The sequence below is a fragment of the Haliotis rubra genome, unplaced genomic scaffold, assembly GCF_003918875.1.
Source record: "Haliotis rubra isolate DU_JTF1 unplaced genomic scaffold, ASM391887v1 Scf422, whole genome shotgun sequence".
Classification (NCBI taxonomy): Eukaryota; Metazoa; Mollusca; class Gastropoda; order Lepetellida; family Haliotidae; genus Haliotis; species Haliotis rubra.
The window spans coordinates 240475-261933 of NW_025767105.1; the positions used below are offsets into that span (position 1 = coordinate 240475).

Here is a 21459-nt window from a genome sequence, read left to right on the forward strand (position 1 = left end):
CCGCTTTAGGGAACTACAAGGGATTCAAGTGTTCCACTACCATTCACATAGAAGAAGGAGATAAGCAAAATAGCATGAGTCAGGATAAGTATAAAATATCAATTTTACTTTAAAAATTACATTTCACTGTTGAAAATGAAAAGTGGACAGTATAATTATTTTATGTTGTAAATAAAGCATAGATAATGTGCATTCAGATTCAATCCGCAAGTTGTGTCCAGGGATTTGAGTTAACTACTTTGTACCAGGCATCTATTTTTCAATGGAGTTATAATTTGCAATAAGAGATTGTAGTCATTTGCAAGTGACCACTGAAACATATGCCTTGGTCAGATATCGGTATTAGTTGTCATTAATTATGCATATCAGACAATTTCTGGGTTGTTTTTGCAATCTGGACTTGCAGGCTAATGCCACCTGAATTCTTTTAACCATTGTTACATTCATGTTTAATGTAGGTTTGGCTAGAGTAATACTTTGGTGACTATGTGCTTCAGTAGTGTTGTACTTCCAGTTGTTTGTTTGAGTGTATGTTGTGTGGATGACAGGTTTTGTGTAAGATGTTACATGTTAGGAAATTAAATGTAGACTTAATGTGAAACTTGGCCATCTATGAGTTTTTAGAAATTTGCTTTTTATTTTACAGTGCCTGAATCAGTAAATGATGAAACAGAGGCCTTGGAACATTTTACCAAAGAATTCAAAGAAAGGTAGGAATTTGACTCTACAACCAAAATGTTGTGGCAAGATAGTTTAGATGTCACAAGATCAAATGCAATGTTAAGAAGGCTATCTGTGTCTCTATATATATGGGATGGTGATGATTGGCCAGTTGCCCAGGCATCCCTCTTCTTCCGTCTCCCTCCCTCTTCCTCTCTTAAAGAGTACCTGCATGGTCAAGTGGATAGTGCATCTACCTAAGAAGTGGAGGATCGGTGGTTTGATCCACTAAGGGAGATAACACAAGAACTTGTGTGACTGAGAGTCAGTACGCTCTGTCTGGAGTTACGTAGCCATGTTAAACTGCAGTTTCGTATCTCCATGTACTAGCACTATTAAATTGGCACTAGTCCGGACAAGCAACCACAAAAAAACCTACTACCATCTATGTCACACACTTAGAAACTCCAACCACCTCCGTGGTGTAGTGGTTAGAGCGTCCGCCAGGAGAGCAGAGGTCGCAGGTTCGATCCACGGCAGTGTCATACCAAAGGACATTAAAATATAGTACTTGCTGGTCCTCGCCAGGCATTAATGGGTACAACAAGGTCTGGTTGGCTTGGAGTCAGTCTGTGTCTGAGTGGGATATTCATGCTTAACTGAGACATGGTATCTCAATGAGCTAGCACTATAAAGCCAGCTAAAGTCTGGGCTAGTACAAGCAGCCACACACGCTTGCACGTCGTCATATGAGCAAAATATTCTTGGTACGACGTTAAACCCCATTTCACCTCACCTCAGAAACTCTCTTTATCATCTTCTCCCCACTTCATTCTTTTTTTCCCCCTTTCCTCGATCTTGCTATTATCTGTTAGTGAAGTTAAACCATCATCCGATTTGTGCTAGCATTATCATATATTATCCCACCAAGTGAACACTGCCTATATTGCAGGTACGGAGACTGCCATCCTGTGTTCTACATAGGCTCATTAGACGATGCTATCCGTGATGCCTTACAAGTGAAAGCTAAAGATGTGAGTCAGTATCATACATACATCGATCCTCACTGCAGTAACTGTATTGGGAGATGGCATTGGGAAATGTGTCAATACAAACAAGCATCAACATGATCCCATGATGTTAAGAGTAACACTCTGAAGTCCCGATACATGTGGCAAGTCAGAATACCACCGTGATCACAACGCACTTCTTTTGAGTAACAAAGTGTGAACACCTTATTTGTTTGAAAACTAGAAAACAAAACTGCATTTTTTCCCGCATTACGTTTTCATGTTAAGTGTTTATGTCTTTTAGGTTAGATCAATCCATGTGATGAAGTCAGAATGGCAATCAGTACAAGTTTTTAGACCCTATGATCTCCAGATAATATAAACAGTAGGGGTGACTATTGAAGGGGAAACAACTATTGCGATCACAATAGTCTATTGAAACATACTATTGCGATAGCGATAGTCTATTGCAACCAACTATTGCAATAGTGTTATTCTCCTTGAATTGTCTCATTTGAAGTCATTTGCCAAAAGAATGTATAGTTCATATGAAACAAAAACAAGCTGAAGTAGTTTCGGTCTCTTTTAATAACTGACAAGAAACTTGAAACCCAGATCAAGTTTGTTTAAGAGGTAACAGGGGCAGATAACTCTAAAGCAAAGTGAATGAATCTGGAATCTGGTACTTCCTGTATTTGGCACTGCACATTTATCAACGAAAGTCAGTTACCATTTTCAGTCAAACTTTTTCCGGGGTAAGAAAACAACATCGCATCATCTTCCCGTGAACAAACAACAGAAGACGACTTTGTCAGTAGAGACGTCAAATTTGCAATTAAACATCACTAGACAAGATTAATTACCATTTAAGTTATAAGTTGTTTTTGCTGGGCATTGTTTTATTTGCAGGGATTAAGATTACCGTGCGTATTTGTCTCGTACACAAAGCCGGAAATAGCAATCAGCTGTGCACACGTTTCCGCCGAACAAGTTCAAACATGCACAATAATATAACGGGACGAAATTCTGATGCAGTCATCAGTAAAATATAATACAGAATACCGTTATTTAACCCAAAGAAATATATCCTTTCATTGTGTAATTTTAGTTACAGTTTTTGCTCTATAAATTAATTGAGATTACCGTGTGTATTTGTCTCGTACACAAAGCCGGAAATAGCAATCAGCTGTGCACACGTTTCCCCGCGAACAAGTTCAAACATGCACAATAATATAACGGGATGAATTCTATTGATTGAATACTATTATTTAACCAAAAGAAATATATCCTACCATTGTGTAATAGTTTTTATGTAAAAAATATATAATCAACACTAAGGTTATACGGACCATCATGAACGTGGTAAGCACGTGACATGGAACGAGGCGGTAATCAGTTTGTGATTGCTGAATGGGGTAAAATAAGCAAGCCAGTTTGTTGCTACAATAAATATGATATTTAGAGAAGCAAAATATATTATGCATTTTCTGTCAACTACACTTCGTTTTGATCCATGAGTAGACACAATATATATATGACAGTGAATTCTTTGAATAATGTGGACCAAAGTTATAATTATTGGTAACTGCCAGTTGTCTGTGGGATGAGTTTGTCGTGTTTATTGTTAGTGGACTATTTTTCTTATTGTCATATATATATAGATGAAATATGGACACTTAAATAATATATTTTGAAACAAAAGTTGACTTCAGTTTTTATTTACCGATGGTACTTTTTCTCTTGGGTTCACATTTCCATACTCACCGATTTCACAAATGGCGTCCTCAAGCATTAATGAAAGCAGTGATCGTCGGGATATAAAAAGGAACACAAACACATGTTGCCACAATACACCGGTAATCTTTATTATGTAATATTCTCACCAACACTTACGCTGTATATCCACTTTCCAAATGGCGTCTCGTTGTTGATGCAAGCAGTGATCGTTAAAAAAAGGTAAACAAACACCGGTAATCTTTATTATGTAATATTCTCGTAATGGTGTCTCGTCGTTGATGGAACATTCTTACGGGTACTCTGGTCTCCAGTTGGCGCGACCCATCGCTGGGAAAGGGCCTATCCATGAGAGATATGATTTTGACACTGATTTTGAGGGTCAAGTTTGGGGGTCGGCTTATCCATGGGGTCGGCTTATAGACGGTCATATACAGTACTAACTATTGACCGTTTCTACCATCGATTAAATGCTATCGGAGACTCAACAATTACAATCCATCGATAGTTTGATGCATCGTTACAGCCCTAATAAACAGTGTATTGAAAACAGATAATGTAATTCAAAATAAAACTTATAATGCAAAATAAATACATCTGTTAATAGGTTCAGCACTTTGTAGGTGAGTATTAAATACAATGAGTGAAATTCTCTTCAAACTAAGGATTAACTCTCACAGATTTCTTGAGAAACAAGCAGCCCTTCTGTTCCTGTGGTAAACAAATTTGTCTTTGTCTGAGTAGCACTTCCAGATGTGTAGCTTCTCTTTGACAGTCTTGTTTGTGTTTCAGAGAAAGTTATTTGCCATCTACCTCCACCACGAGGGAAGCATCTTCTCCAATGTCTTCTGCTCCCAGCTGCTGTGTTCAGAAGGCATTGTCCATTACCTCAGTAGCAATTGTTTAACCTGGGCATGGGATATGACGTTTGAAGCCAATCGGGCAAAGTAAGTTGTGTTTAGAACATAGTTACTCATGTACCCCACTTTACCTGCAATGTCCAGTTCACTTGGACATTGATCCAAAGGTGACATGAAGAGTTGTGTCCCTTAGCTGTGGCATGATCTGTTGGTTGAATGAAAAATTTCTCCAGGGTATAATCCCCAGCACCATATCTGTGCTAGGGGTTACCAGAAAGTCTTCAATTTCAGAAACATCTCTCTTGATTTCCTCCAACATTGAACTGACATGCAGACATCATTATCCCCCGCCATGTCCGTCTGAGATGATGGGGACTGATTTCTCAGAAACCATTATAGATAGGGAAACCAAATTTGGTATGTGTTTTCAGGACATGAATCCCTCAATGGAGTTCGAAAACGGAAACTGTGTTACAATTTATTACAGAGTTATGGCATTTGTCATGCGTTTCATGACTTAGTGCGCGGTATTTCCCCAGTGGGAACAGATTTTCTCAGTAACCGTTATATACTAGGCACAAAAAATAAAGGAACCCCTTGACTTTGTGAAGCAAAATAATTTCATCAGCACAACTGAACGTTAAGTATGTCAGATATACTTAATAATGAGTGTGTCCACCATGAGCAGCAATACATGCATGACACCTTGCAGGCATGCTGGACACCAACCGCTGAATTGTCGTCCTTTTGTCACCCTTGGAATCAAGTGCCACTCTTGCTGCAGTGCTCTACCTCGTCCATATACCGCTGGCCTGTCAAATTACCCCGTACAAGAATCAAATCAGTCCTCCTATTGAAAGAAATTCCTCCCCAGACCATGATAGAGCCACCTCCATAAGAATCGTGTTCCTGTACAGTGGGTCTGACATAACGCTCTCCTCGGCGTCGCCACACACGCAATCATCCATCCTTGAATCGCAAACAAATGCGGGATTCATCACTCAGCATCACATGTCGCCATTGCCGGTTCCCACACCTCTGATATTGAAGACGTAGGTGGTTAGCTGTCATCGTCATGTCTTTGAATGGGCGTCTTGACTTAAGACCTCTTCTACGGAGCCTGTTTCGTACAGTAGTGTTCGAAATCCGTGTTCCTATGGCTCTAAAAAATTCCATCTTCAAATCCGGGGCTGTGACAGATCGATTCCTCAGAGCTATAGTTCTCAGGAAGTTGTCTTGTCTGGAGGTGATTTTAGGTCGTCTTCCTCAACCGGTCCTCATTTTAATGCCCCCTTCTGACGGTAAAGGTTGATGAGACGGGAAATGATGCTTTTGGACTTCCTGAAGAACCGGGCAACACTATTCTGAGATTGTCCACCCTCTATCATGCCAATGGCCTGCCATTTCTGTGCGTTTGTCAGGTACTGTCGAGGTGGCATTTTCACAAGAGATAGTGGGACACGCTTACTGTCAGTTTTATAGGCTAGAATGCATCTGTGGTGCATGATGCACGTGTATCATGTAAAGGTAATATGGTGCTGACTGTGGTGTCAGCCGTAAGGGATTTCCGATCTGGGTTCGAATGCAATCAGCTTGCAACTTTTATGTAGCATTATTTCAACTATAAATTCCACTTGGGGGGTTCCCTTATTTCTTGTGCCTAGTAAAGATAGGGAAACTAAATTTGATATGTGTTTTCAGGACATGAATGTTGTGGTGGAGTTAAAAAACAGGAACCAAATAGGAACAGAACACTATGGCGGGGGATATTGACGACCATGTCTTCTTGTTCTTAATAGAATATTGATGGAACATGCATCAGAGGTGTTTGCATCAGAAAGACACAGTTATGTATGTGTGTTTTAAATTGGCCATCTCTATCAGATGTTTTTTATTTCAGGTTAATCACAGTAGCAACTCGTCACTTCGGTAGCGTAGCAGCCAGTCAGATTAGGAACTATAAAACAGACCAGCTTCCAGCACTGTTATTAATAACAAGATCTCGGGCTACCAACGAAGTTGTCGATGTTATTCAAGGTGAGCAAGCAGATCTATTCTGTCACCACACTGTGCTGCTAGGTCTGCTCATGCAGTATTGGGTGCATTACATCCCAGGGGATTGGTGCTGGGGGAAAGGTTCTCAGTGTCCCATGCTTGTCTCCCCAGGGGATTGGTGCTGGGGGAAAGGTTCTCAGTGTCCCATGCTTGTCTCCCCAGGGGATTGGTGCTGGGGGGAAGGTTCTCAGTGTCCCATGCTTGTCTCCCCAGGGGATTGGTGCTGGGGGAAAGGTTCTCAGTGTCCCATGCTTGTCTCCCCAGGGGATTGGTGCTGGGGAAAGGTTCTCAGTGTCCCATGCTTGTCTCCCCAGGGGATTGGTGCTGGGGGAAAGGTTCTCAGTGTCCCATGCTTGTCTCCCCAGGGGAATGGTGCTGGGGGGAAGGTTCTCAGTGTCCCATGCTTGTCTCCCCAGGGGAATGGTGCTGGGGAAAGGTTCTCAGTGTCCCATGCTTGTCTCCCCAGGGAATGGTGCTGGGGGAAAGGTTCTCAGTGTCCCATGCTTGTCTCCCCAGGGGAATGGTGCTGGGGAAAGGTTCTCAGTGTCCCATGCTTGTCTCCCCAGGGAATGGTGCTGGGGAAAGGTTCTCAGTGGTCTCCCCAGGGGATTGCTGGGGAAGGTTCTCAGTGTCCCATGCTTGTCTCCCCCAGGGGAATGGTGCTGGGGGAAGGTTCTCAGTATCCCATGCTTGTCTCCCCAGGGGAATGGTGCTGGGGAAAGGTGGGTGGGATTGGTGCTGGGGAAGGTTCTCAGTGTCCCATGCTTGTCTCCCCAGGGGAATGGTGCTGGGGAAGGTTCTCAGTGTCCCATGCTTGTCTCCCCAGGGAATGGTGCTTGGGGGGAAGGTTCTCAGTGTCCCATGCTTGTCTCCCCAGGGGAATGGTGCTGGGGGTTCTCAGTGTCCCCATGCTTGTCTCCCCAGGGAATGGTCTCAGTGTCCCATGCTTGTCTCCCCAGGGAATGGTGCTGGGGGAGGGGGAAGGTTCTCAGTGTCCCATGCTTGTCTCCCCAGGGGAATGGTGCTGGGGGAAAGGTTCTCAGTGCCCCATGCTTGTCTCCCCAGGGGAATGGTGCTGGGGGGAAAGGTTCTCAGTGTCCCATGCTTGTCTCCCCAGGGGAATGGTGCTGGGGGGGAAGGTTCTCAGTGCCCCATGCTTGTCTCCCCAGGGGAATGGTGCTGGGGGAAGGGGAGGGATGGGTGGAAAGGTTCTCAGTGCCCCATGCTTGTCTCCCCAGGGAATGGTGCTGGGGATGGGAAAGGTTCTCAGTGTCCCATGCTTGTCTCCCCAGGGGATGGTGCTGGGGGAAAGGTTCTCAGTGTCCCATGCTTGTCTCCCCAGGGGAATGGTGCTGGGGGAAAGGTTCTCAGTATCCCATGCTTGTCTCCCCAGGGGAATGGTGGGAGTGGTGAAGGTTCTCAGTGCCCCATGCTTGTCTCCCCAGGGGAATGGTGGAAGGGGTGGGGAAAGGTTCTCAGTGTCCCATGCTTGTCTCCCCAGGGGAAAGGTTCTCAGTATCCCATGCTTGTCTCCCCAGGGGAATGGTGGGTGTAGGTTCTCAGTGCCCCATGCTTGTCTCCCCAGGGAATGGTGGGAGGGGGTTCTCAGTTCCTCAGTGCCCCATGCTTGTCTCCCCAGGGGAATGGTGGGAGGGATGGGTGTTAGGTTCTCAGTGCCCCATGCTTGTCTCCCCAGGGAATGGTGAATGGTGGGGGAATGGTGGGATGGGTGTAGGTTCTCAGTGCCCCATGCTTGTCTCCCCAGGGAATGGTGGGAGGGGATGGGTGTAGGTTCTCAGTGCCCCATGCTTGTCTCCCCAGGGGAATGGGGTGTAGGGGTGCCCCATGGTCTCCCCAAGGGAATAGGTTCTCAGTGCCCCATGCTTGTCTCCCCAGGGAATGGTGGGAGGGGGGGATAGGTTCTCAGTGCCCCATGCTTGTCTCCCCAGGGGGAATGGTGCTGGGGAGGGATGGGGATAGGTTCTCAGTGCCCCATGCTTGTCTCCCCAGGGGAATGGTGGGAGGGATGGGGATAGGTTCTCAGTGCCCCATGCTTGTCTCCCCAGGGGAATGGTGGGAGGGATGGGTGTAGGTTCTCAGTGCCCCATGCTTGTCTCCCCAGGGGAATGGTGGGAGGGATGGGGATAGGTTCTCAGTGCCCCATGCTTGGGGATAGGTTCTCAGTGTCCCATGCTTGTCTCCCCAGGGGAATGGTGATGGAGGGAGTAGGTTCTCAGTGCCCCATGCTTGTCTCCCCAGGGGAATGGTGGGATGGGTGTAGGTTCTCAGTGCCCCATGCTTGTCTCCCCAGGGGAATGGTGGGAGGGATGGGGTTAGGTTCTCAGTGCCCCATGCTTGTCTCCCCAGGGGAATGGTGGGAGGGATGGGGATAGGTTCTCAGTGCCCCATGCTTGTCTCCCCAGGGGAATGGTGGGAGGGATGGGGATAGGTTCTCAGTGTCCCATGCTTGTCTCCCCAGTAAGGCTATGTAAGTAAGATTTTGGTGTGGGAGATATTTTTGTCCATGTATATAATGTTGTCAAATTCCACTTACAGTAATAATACCTTGTTCTTTTCCTCCCCAGGCCATGTAACTTTAGATGAACTAATGACGCGGTTAATACATTCAGTAGAAGTTTTCACAGAACAGCAACAAGCTGACATGTTAGAAGAGGTAAGTGTTTTGTGTCTATTACAATGAAACTATGCTCCTTAGAGCCACTGGCTAAATGATGAGTTAACCTCAAAACGATCCTAGCAGAGGGTATGACAAGATACCAGAGCAGAGATGTCTTTTATGCAGAGACGACTCAAATTATATAGTTTTTCTGTCGTAAGTCAGATACTCTATAGCATTTGATGTTTTAGATCACAAGATTGGCGCCAGCAATTATTATTAGTCCAATTAAGTTTGGCCCTGAAGAATACAATACTGTTTCTTGATTTGAGTGAAAGTCTACAAACATTGTTGTGTCAAACTTTGATGTGTCAAATTGACAGTTTGTGTCAAGTCATGTTGTGGTTGTGACAAACCTTCTATAGCTCAGAGCAGTTACGTAGGTTCCTTCAACTTTCACACAGCAGTGTTGGATTGATTTTCATCTAAGGAAAAACGATTGAGGTTGATTCAAGCTTTACAATTATTCAAGTGGTCCTCTCCCAAAACATGAACATGATTAGCCTCATATAATGTTACATTTGAAAGATGTACAAATGGAAAAGTGTGTGCAAAGAGAATAAATATATAATGTCATATGCTGCTGTTTGTTTCAGCGTGAGAGAGAGGCGAGAGAACAAATCAAACTAGAGCAGGATGAAGCATATAAAGAGTCGTTAGCTGCTGACAGGGCCAAGGTGAGTGTCTCAACATAGAAGAGAAGGTCTCAACAGTGTTGTTACCAATATGTTTAGGATCAAACTAAAGGTTGATCAGGCTTAAAACATCCCAAATATCTACAAATGATTTGTTTGCTCTCTGACTGCTGTGTTGCCAATATATATATGTTACTGGTACTGTGTTAACCAGTGCTGTGTTACCACTGCCCATGTTACATGGGCTGTGTTACCAATGTGTTAGTGTCCATGTTACCATGGCTGTGTTGCCAGTGTTACCAGTGTCCATGTTGGCTGTGTTACCAGTGTCCATGTTACCAGGGTTGTGTTACCAGTGTCCATGTTACCAGGGCTGTGTTACCAGTGTCCATGTTACCAGGGCTGTGTTGCCAGTGTTGCCAGGGCTGTGTTGCCAGTGTTACCAGTGTCCATGTTACCAGGGCTGTGTTGCCAGTGTTACCAGTGGTATCAGTGTGACCATGACCATTGTGTCAGTGTCCATGTTATGAGTGCTTTGTTGCCAGTGTTACCAGTGTCCATGTTACCAGGGCTGTTACCAGTGTCTGTGTTGCAAGTGTTACCAGTGTCCATGTTACCAGGGCTGTTGCCAGTGTTACCAGTGTCCTTGTTACCAGGGCTGTGTTACCAGTGTCCAGTGTTACCAGTGTCACCAGGGCTGTTACCAGTGGTATCAGTGTGACCATTGTGTCAGTGTCCATGTTATGAGTGCTGTGTTGCCAGTATTGCCAGTGTCCATGTTACCAGGGCTGTGTTGCCAGTGTTACCAGTGTCCATGTTGGCTGTGTTACCAGTGTCCATGTTGGCTGTGTTGCCAGTGTTACCAGTGTCCATGTTGGCTGTGTTGCCAGTGTTACCAGTGTTCATGTTACCAGGGCTGTGTTGCCAGTGTTACCAGGGCTGTGTTGCCAGTGTTACCAGGGCTGTGTTGCCAGTGTTACCAGTTTCCATGTTACCAGGGCTGTGTTGCCAGTGTTACCAGTGTCCATGTTACCAGTGTCACCAGGGCTGTTACCAGTGATATCAGTGTGACCATTGTGTCAGTGTCCATGTTATGAGTGCTGTGTTGCCAGTATTACCAGTGTCCATGTTACCAGGGCTGTGTTGCCAGTGTTACCAGGGCTATGTTACCAGTGCCCATGTTATCAGTGTTACCATTGTGTCAGTGTCCATGTTACCAGTGCTGTGTTGCAAGGGTCCATGTTACCAGGGCTCTGTTACCAGTGTCCATGTAACCAGGGCTTTGTTACCGGGGCTGTTACCAGTGTATCAGTGTTACCAGTGTGTCAGTGTCCATGTTACCAGTGCTGTGTTACAGGCGGAGGCCCAGAAGGTTGAGAAGGAGCGGCTGATGGCAGAGCAGGAGAAGGAGATGCAGGCCCAGATGGTGGAGGAGCAGAAGAAGCAGGAGGAGCTAGCTGTCAAAGAGGTTGTCAACCTACCACACACATACATCTCCTTATTATGTTACTGACAGTTGCCAACAGATTTGTTTGTGTATACACTATCAAAGTACCAGGGTTCATTTCCTAGTCCACAGTGTAGTAAGTTTTCCTGTGTTTTCCCAAGTATCTCAAATACTTCATGAGTATCTTAACACCATCAGTGCACCATTCACCTGCTCTCTATCATAATAAGTGTACAAGTTAATTAAAGAGCTTTGAATTAAATGCATCACAATATTGGGACTTGGATGCATTTGCTTTATACATCTTCAGGGTTTTCCCTCCACTTAAAAACATGGGGGTCCCGGGCACGTCTAAGTTTTAGTTTAAAGGGTCCTTACAGACAACATGAGGGTCCTGTGATCATTTCTTTAGAGCCTGGAATGAATCATGGACTGAGGGATGAAATGATGCATGTAGCTTCTCTAAAAGAAACAACCAAACACTTAGCAAAGTCATAGATGCATTGTGGGTACAATGAATAACCCCACCCCCACCCACCCCCTGCGTCCCTCAGCGAAGTGCATCCATTCTCTACATTAAAACCCAGCATTTTCCAATCATAGGTTTTTATAATTTTTCTAGGCTATCCAAGCTTCCTTATTAAAGTCATTACCAGACGAACCTCCCACAACCTGTAAGGATCCTGTCAGTAGGATACGTTTCCGTCTCCCAACTGGCGAGGTGACAACACGGCGCTTCCTGGCATCCGAGACAGTGCAAACACTTCTACATTATCTAACAACCACAGGGTTCCACACAGAAGAGTACAAGGTGCTATCAACTTTCCCTAGGAGAGATGTGAGTATACATTGGTCTGTTGGTCTAATAGATGAAGACTTTCCCTTTCTCAGATTGCAAACTAAATATTCCATATGTATTTATAACAGATGGAAAACCATCTATCGATAGTCAACTTCTTTATTGCAATGAGTGTAATGTTTCGGTGTAGGTACTAACACTGTTGTCACTTGGTTGATAATGGTGTTAGTACCTACATTGAAACGTCACACTCATTGTAATAAAGAACTTGACTATCCATGGCACTTGGTTTTCCTTCATCTTTACAACTACTCTCAAAGAAGAATTTATAACAGTACTTAGTACCATTCCCCCATAATAGATCCATGTTCCCCATGCTTGTCATGTGGTCTGACCTGATAACACCAGCTCAGAATAGAACCTCTGTTCCCCATGCTTGTCATGTGGTCTAACCTGATAACACCAGCTCAGAATAGAACCTCTGTTCCCCATGCTTGTCATGATAACACCAGCTCAGAATAGAAACAGCTCAGAATCAGAACCCTGACCTGTTCCCCATGCTTGTCATGTGGTCTGACCTGATAACACCAGCTCAGAATAGAACCTCAGAAAGAACCTCAGTTCCTCTGTTCCCCATGCTTGTCATGTGGTCTGACCTGATAACACCAGCTCAGAATAGAACCTCTGTTCCCCATGCTTGTCATGTGGTCTGACCTGATAACACCAGCTCAGAATAGAACCCATGTTCCCCATGCTTGTCATGTGGTCTGACCTGATAACACCAGCTCAGAATAGAACCCTGTTCCCCATGCTTGTCATGTGGTCTGACCTGATAACACCAGCTCAGAATAGAACCTCTGTTCCCCATGCTTGTCATGTGGTCTGACCTGATAACACCAGCTCAGAATAGAACCCCTGTTCCCCATGCTTGTCATGTGGTCTGACCTGATAACACCAGCTCAGAATAGAACCCCTGTTCCCCATGCTTGTCATGTGGTCTGACCTGATAACACCAGCTCAGAATAGAACCCTGTTCCCCATGCTTGTCATGTGGTCTGACCTGATAACACCAGCTCAGAATAGAACCCTGTTCCCCATGCTTGTCATGTGGTCTGACCTGATAACACCAGCTCAGAATAGAACCCCTGTTCCCCATGCTTGTCATGTGGTCTGACCTGATAACCACCAGCTCAGAATAGAACCTCTGTTCCCCATGCTTGTCATGTGGTCTGACCTGATAACACCAGCTCAGAATAGAACCCTGTTCCCCATGCTTGTCATGTGGTCTGACCTGATAACACCAGCTCAGAATAGAACCCTGTTCCCCATGCTTGTCATGAGGTCTAACCTGATAACACCAGCTCAGAATAGAACCTTGTTCCCCATGCTTGTCATGATAACACCAGCTCAGAATAGAACCCCTGTTCCCATGCTTGCCATGTGGTCTGACCTGATAACACCAGCTCAGAATAGAACCCTTGTCATGTGGTGTTCCCCATGCTTGTCATGTGGTCTGACCTGATAACACAAGCTCAGAATAGAACCCTGTTCCCCATGCTTGCCATGTGGTCTGACCTGATAACACCAGCTCAGAATAGAACCCTGTTCCCCATGCTTGCCATGTGGTCTGACCTGATAACACCAGCTCAGAATAGAACCCTGTTCCCCATGCTTGCCATGTGGTCTGACCTGATAACACCAGCTCAGAATAGAACCCTGTTCCCCATGCTTGTCATGTGGTCTGACCTGATAACACCAGCTCAGAATAGAACCTTGTTCCCCATGCTTGTCATGTGGTCTGACCTGATAACACCAGCTCAGAATAGAACCTTGTTCCCCATGCTTGTCATGTGGTCTGACCTGATAACACCAGCTCAGAATAGAACCCTGTTCCCCATGCTTGTCATGTGGTCTGACCTGATAACACCAGCTCAGAATAGAACCTCTATTCTCCATGCTTGTCATGATAACACCAGCTCAGAATAGAACCCCTGTTCCCATGCTTGTCATGTGGTCTGACCTGATAACACCAGCTCAGAATAGAACCTTGTTCCCCATGCTTGTCCAAAGAACTGACCTAGTGAGGCTCAGAATGCATGATCGCCGTGATGTTGCTGGAATATTGCTAAAAGCGGCGTAAAACCAAACTCAGTCAGTCAGTCAGAATGCATGATGCGTGTCCTAAGAGCATACTAGTGAGAATCAGAATGTTGGAAGCGTGTAAGTCATTCTACCCTACCTCATGGATTGTTGCCAATGATATCAACCACGGGGTCCTGCTTGAGACTTGACTGAGCACAGACCATCATGACTCTAGTAGGAATATTGCTGACAGTGTTGTATTAGACCACATACGCATTTACGCACACGCCACTCATTAACTGACTGATTTCATATTATATGTGACAATCTTTACTTACAGATTACCCAGCTAGATCTAAACATGTCATTACAAGAAGCCAAACTGTTTCCACAAGAAACACTTATTCTTGAAGAGAAGTCGTAACGCTCTGCCACTGGTTGCCGGGGAAGTGCAAGGATGTTTTCGTTGGACTACATGAGAGCTGTGATGTTGCTGAAGCTACTTTGACTCTCACATGGAAGACTCAAGCAAAAATGAAAATGAAAAACTTCCTGTTTTGTTCCATTGTTGAATGGAAATGTTTATTGTTGGTGATGAAATAAGACAGATGTGAAATTTTAATTTGAAAACAAAGAAAATGTAACCCCAAATGTAAGATTGTATGATCACAAAATGACTTGTATTGAGAAATAGGACATGAATGTCCTAGGAAATGTGTTGTTGCATCTTGAACACTGAAGAATTCATTAACTGGCTGGCATTGTAAGTGTTCCTTGTTGTTGCAAGTCGGGTCAACTTGGTATGCTTGTCTACTCACACTTTGAAAGACACTTATCAGTTTCAAGTGGATGTCAAGCTTGGCACTGACAATTTCAACGTACTAAATCTTGATTACATTAAACCATGTAATTATGTTCATGGTCATAGTGACAAATCATATAACCATGAAGTTTACTGGCTGGCGAACAGTTATGCCGCGTAAAAGTTATTGCCAATATGTCAGCAGTTCCGGTCAATTACACTGTTAGTATTTTTTACATGGTATTTGACAACAATAAAGGACAGCAGAAGAAAACTCTTCACGGTAAGTAAAACAAGAGAAACATTAAAGATGAAGTTATGAACCTTATAAATTTAGTCAGGGGAATGTCACGCAATCTATATGATAGCAAGTTCAAGTTCACAAAAGTCATTAATGTGTTAAATTCCCTATCAATCTACTTTCAAAAAAACACCCAACTAGTCACACAATCAATTATTCAAGGTTACTGTGTGATATAAATACATATTATTTCATGAATGACATGAGGAATTCTGAAATGGTGATATCTGTTACAGTTAGTTGTGAGAAAACATCTACTTGCACTGCCATGATTCCCTTGCGCCGCTATAAAAACATGATCGGCAGCAGTGAACGGGCTGGACACATCGGTGAATAGCTAATTAAGTATCATACTTAATTCTGTTTCAGTAATTTAACAAACTGCGGAGTAATTTTGTAAATACTGCTAAAATCTGGCGATAACTGTTCAGCAGCCAGTAACTGTTTGGTTGGCTGTAGAAAAAGTAGTCACAGCAATGAAAGCCTCCCCTGTTGCATCCACCACCGATGAGGTTTACTACTGGCTAATGTCACAACACACAGGGAAACATTCTCGTCAGTGTATCATTGGTATCCAGTCTCAACATGTGTCAGGAACTGACCAATCCTCCATAGGTCGCATCAGCTTGTGTATCAGACAGTTCCCTATGTGAAGCATTCAAATATATGATATATATAAAGAAAGCCATTGATTGACACCCAAAGGATGCACTATGAAGGGGAAAGTGGGGTTTTTTTGGTTATTGTTTTTGATTATTCATGCCAAACTTTGTTTTAGCATAGCTCTATTTAACAAACAACTGTGGCGACAAAAGCCTGAATAGTGTAGCTGATTGGCACAGAAATTGACACATCTTTGATCAGGAGGTCAAGGCCCATGTGAATTGATGTGACTCTGGAGGACTGGTCAAATCCTCACACAGAAATGTATAGAAACAATAAGATTCTGTTGAGATTGATTGCTATCATACCTAACTCTGTCGTTACAGAAAAATGTGTTAGTTCCATGATACCAGTACTCAGTCCTAGAAATGTCTCAGAACGTAGCTGGAGGGCCTATTTGTTGAGGTCAAACTGACTTCATCAGTGAAAAGCTGAGATGTAAAACTTCCAACCTGTTATCTCCTGATGTGCTGTACTTGAATAGTGGTGATGTAGCTTTGTTGGCCCAGTATCCCATTGTGTTGTATATTTCATTCAAAGTGGTTTCATGAAATATCTGTTTTTGTTGAAATATCTGTATTTAATTTTGGCCATGTATCATGTTAAGTGATGTAAGTCAAGATGTAGTTCACTGCCCGAGCTCTATAGTGCATATCATGGTTAAACAAGAGATACCATACTTAACACACTAGGATCCCTGCACTTTATAATTGATTATGTAAAATATTATATTGTCATGTTCAATAGAACCTGCTAAGTCCAGAAAGGTCATTCAGGAAGGAGATTGTCCACAGTTTTGTTGGTTACCTGAGGAGTGACTGTACAGAACCTCCTTTCCTCCTGTGGCCCAAAGTAAGGAGTCATGGGATTTCGAACCAAACTATCCTGGAGTGAAAGCTGATGGTAACTCTCATACTCTAACTCCGATACCGATAGTCGAGCACTAGGATCATATTGTGCAGGTGGGCCCAGGAAAACAGGCTCTGTTTTAAACAGATTGAACCACAGTTGCCACCTATATATTATATACAATCTCAGGACCTATATCAGTAAGGGAAGAAGTGGAGAAAGTTTTCATAGGCAAATGGGAGAATCTGTGCAACACAGATACAGCACTTTACCTTGACAATAACACCTATATGAGATAGAAATAATGTCCAGTGTTATTATGGGAGTGAATGAAATGCTTAACATGACACATATCTATCTTATTTCCATCCTTGTATGCAGGCAAGATTTCCTTTAGTTGATATATCTGACACCAGTACACTGACCACAGTCATGTCAGAACTGGGAGTGCTTGTGAGAGGCTGGGTCATGTCAGGGACTGGCCAATACATCAGGGCCCTGTTTCACAAAGCTATCGTAGTGCTACGACTGTCGTAACTCCAATACTGTAACATAGACTCTCGACAGTCGTAGTGCTACGATAGCTTTGTGAAACAGGGCCCAGGACTGCATCTATTTCTCATTTCAGCCAAAGTGAATATCATCTGGGTTCTGTGTCACAAGACAATCATGGCACTACATCGAGTAGGACTTTCCTACTTTAACATAGATTTATGAGAGTCACCACACTATGATTGCTTTAGAAAACAAGGGCCTGATCTCTTCCTCTGACGCAATATCACTCTGAAGATCTGAGACACCTCCAAAACGTTATATTAGACCCAGTAAGCTTCTGAATGTTTGGTATGAGTGAGAAAACATTCAGAGAAGCATGTCTTTGTTGTTGTTGGTACAGTCATACATGGACTTCTCAAGGCTGATGTAAACATGGTCAGGAGTGTCAGTGGTACACTTCTATTCATTTCTAGCCCTACATTTATTGGCTCTGGTCAGACAACAAATCAGCGTGTAGAGTTAATAGCTGAGCATGTTGATAAAGCATGCTATTATTGAAACACAGGGGCACTAACAAGGGATTGATGGCAAAGAGTGAGTCTGAGAGAGGAACAGTTTTGCATTTATTTATTGAAACTATTCTGGACAGATGAAACTGCACTTTTGTTCTTGTTTAAATGTTGAGTATTTTCTGTGTTCATGAAGTAATTATATGAATAGCTTGAAACTCATAGTTCTGCTGTTGAAAGTTAAAAGGTTTGTGTTCATGCATGTAGTCTCTGATTAAGTTATCTCCCTTTGACCTGGAGTCGCTCATGCAATTTTGGGGCTGCTACTCTTGTCGGGTAGTTCATTTCAATGATGGGTATTTCAGTGTCTTGCTTTATCATCAGCTCCAAAGAAATTTAATTCTTCCAGTCTCAAGATTCTTTATGATATGGAAATATACATATATATTTCAGATTTGTTATGTAGTTCATTTTTAGCATAAGTAGTTTTATTTTAGTGTCTTTCCAACATAGGTTGTAAGGAGAATTAATTCTTTCAATGTCAAGGTTCTTTAAGGTAAGGAAATATACATAGTTTCGTAGTCATTATAGTCATAGCAATATTGTTGATAGCAGTTTATAGGTATTGTTATGTTTGAAAGTGTTATTTTGCTGTTGAATTACAGGCAACGAATGTGAAAGATTGCAGTTTTTCTTTGTTGATATGATATTTTTATAAAGCCATTTTGATTGTGGAATTCATGACTGTTTCAGTGTGGAAGATGTTGGTGTTTGTTTCAGTGTTCTTGTGATTCATTTCCATCTCCACCCAGCCACAGTACCCAGTCCTTTTCAGTGTCTTTACAGCAGTGTTCTGTACTTAGGATCTGGGGTCTCTGAATATATCATTATCTGTGGATTCCATTTTGACTTGATATTGACTGTCATTTAGTTCAAATGTTGTTCGATAATCTTCACCCCACTTAAATCAGTAAAGAATGTTTATGTTTTTGGGGGATGACTGGGTTTTTTTCTTGTGCGAGTTTTGATTGTTTGTGCAACTCTTTAGAATATGAATGTCAGGATATTTTTAAGGGAAGGTTTTTTGTGTCAAGAGTGTAAATGTCAAAGTGTGTCAGTGTTTTCTATATCTTTGTCACATGTATTGAAATTAGGAAACATATTTCTGTAAGATTATAAAAATACTTCATAACTGTTTTTAAATGTAGTACAGTCAACTTAGTATTATTCTGAAAGAAAAGTTTTCTCAATTTTATGTATCATTTCTATGTGAAATGAGTGGTTTAGTGTTTGCTCTGAGTCAGCTGATGAAGAAGACTGGTCACAGTCAAGTATTTATAACACATGGGCATTAATCCAGTTACATTACTGCCATGATCTGTATGTATTCTGTCAGTGTGAAGGAGTACTGTTTGAACTAAAGGATCTGGGTTCAGGTTTTCTGTCATTGCAAACAGGTAGAATGTTTTCTTTTATGAGCATCCCACATGAAATGTGAAACTAAAAACTGAAACAAATGCATTAATGAATGAGTTCAGAGCAGAACAGCTTTAGAGACAATATCAGAAACACTCCTCACATATTCTGATTAATAACTTTTGTCTCGTCTAACTGCAAAAGAATTATCAGTGTGAGATTAAAGTCTATTGTGCCAGAGACATTTTTACAAGAGAGACTGAACTAGAACAACGTGGTGCCCTATATGAACCCAAGACATGTCTTTTGTAAGTGTTATGAATAAATTAATGCACACATTCAGTGTTGAAGCATGAAAGTATGGGGTCCTTGTCATAAAGTTAAACGTTTAGGTACTTCAATTTGAATATATTAGCAGCAAATCTCAAGGACCCCTTTTAATTTCAAACAATGCATGTGCATTCAGTTGCATTCTGAACATAAGGGCAGCATGTTGCTGTAGTCTGTATAGGTGTCGGACTCCTAGCATGGATATCTGTCAGCCATAGGAGGCAATACTTGGGGAAACAACCACCATTGGATAAATACCAGATCTGTTTTAAACATGTAGGTGATATGATTGAACAGATGCACACCCATCATCACTCCAGTTTGTGAGTTCCATGGAACATATACTCTCACATGATGAAGACAGCTGAAGAAGACTTTACAAGACACATCTAAAGTTGTGTGTTGCCTGCAGGTTTTGTGTGGTCAGTGGTACCATGTTGATATTGTGTATATACGGCCCTGTTGGGAGAGTAATAAATGACTGTGTATTGTTCTTGTGGGAAACACTCCTCTGCTTGTACAGCTGTGTATTTAAGTGCATTGTGAAAACTCCATCTTGTAGAATATTGAAGTGATGATAACATGTTACTATGGAGACCTATGCTGGCACACAACATTAAAAACTGTTTTATAAAACTGCTGCCTGTCATGTTTTTGTTTCAATTGTAAGGCAAGATGATTAATTACTGGGGAGAGTTGCTCCATTCACGTGGCTGTATCACCATGAGACAAAGGTGTATTCCCATACTCTCTACAGGTTAAAACAACATGATACAGTCCAGTGATCAGGAAGTGAATACACTGCTCTGACCTGTTCTACCCCTGCTATAATGAACTTGACTAGTTAGCTGGTTAATTCTATGGTGTCTTCCCACTCTGCCTACAGAAGTTTTAAAAAATGACAAGTGTTGGTTGGTAGGACATCTTTATTCATTCTGAGAATTCTCAGACTTTACATGGAGACATGGATTTATCATGAAAAACTGATAGGTTTTACAGTCTTTTCACACACAACTGACAATCACTTTGCAAACTTGATGAGATGTCCAGCAGCATCAAGGTACTGAAGAGGCGTTTTTCTGCCGGTCTGGAGGTGCTCCTTCAGTCTCAGAAGTCTCGCATCGAGCTCTCTGTAAACACGCTTGCGTGACTTGGGGAGGGCACCACAGTCGAGCTGAGCACGTTTAGCTTTGTCTACGGCTTCGATTTTCTTGATGTTGCAGATGAAGAGGTAGATGTTTGGGTGGGCTTTGGCAATAAGGTTTTTCAGCTTCAGGTGCCACCCCTCAAGGTGGTTGTTAGGCCGCGGGCCAATATTTCCATACTGCGTCCAGATTCAACCGGAAAACGTGCCTCATAGTCCACCCATGTACACGTGACGTAGTCATTGAAGGCGAAGTTCACCCCCTACTTTGTCCCTAACAACATCATTCAACAACGTGAATAGTCTGACTTTACACTCGAGAACGATCGTACAGACGCTGGGTCAGCAGCCTCGGACAACTCTTCATCGTACAGCTGCCGAATGGATGTGACGTCCTCCTGTACACGCTGACGCAGTCTGCTAAGGAGTCGAATCTCATCTTCAGATTCCACTGGGACATGGTTGTGCGGTGTTGTTGATTTCATGAAGTCTCCAGTTGTAGAACAGCGGCCTTTGCATTCACAATGTACACACTTCCAATGTGTTGTGGTCTGTCGTCTGACGTTGAGGCGATATCGATACCTAGCAAAGAAAACTTGCTGTCCTCCTGCTTGAGGAGTGATGAATTGAACATGTTGAACATTTCCCATTGTGTGATGGATACAGTTGGTTCCCCTTCTAATTTATTAGGAGTTTAATTAACTGAGATGATGAGATCTTCTCAACAATTTAGTCCTTACCATGTTTTTCAACATAATCTGACAAAGACAGACAAAGCCTGTAACAACATAGTTAAAACAAGCCTACCCAACTTGATCAAATAGGATTAAGTTAAACCTGCTTTGGAGGTTACAATATAAGCATGCTAACTGCTTCCCAAAACAAAATAAAACAATATCATTGTACTTGTCTTGTAGTCTTTATTGGATGAGAAGACTCAAAACATACTATACACAGAAGTAGATGCACCGATATATACTAATATAATCCC

The 21459-nt window shown here is 42.9% G+C and overlaps 1 protein-coding gene across 1 annotated transcript in view; it reads left to right on the forward strand.

Annotated features, from left to right (window-relative positions):
* LOC124288679 (FAS-associated factor 1-like) overlaps positions 1–19962 on the forward strand; it is a 56283-nt gene extending 36321 nt beyond the window's left edge. Inside the window, 9 exon segments of the mRNA XM_046725247.1 lie at positions 647–710; positions 1613–1694; positions 4197–4351; positions 6165–6301; positions 8905–8993; positions 9593–9673; positions 10989–11099; positions 11701–11916; positions 14300–19962. Coding sequence (XP_046581203.1) covers positions 647–710; positions 1613–1694; positions 4197–4351; positions 6165–6301; positions 8905–8993; positions 9593–9673; positions 10989–11099; positions 11701–11916; positions 14300–14383 — 1019 coding nt within the window. The 3' untranslated portion in view covers positions 14384–19962.
* Positions 19963–21459: the final 1497 nt, after the last annotated feature.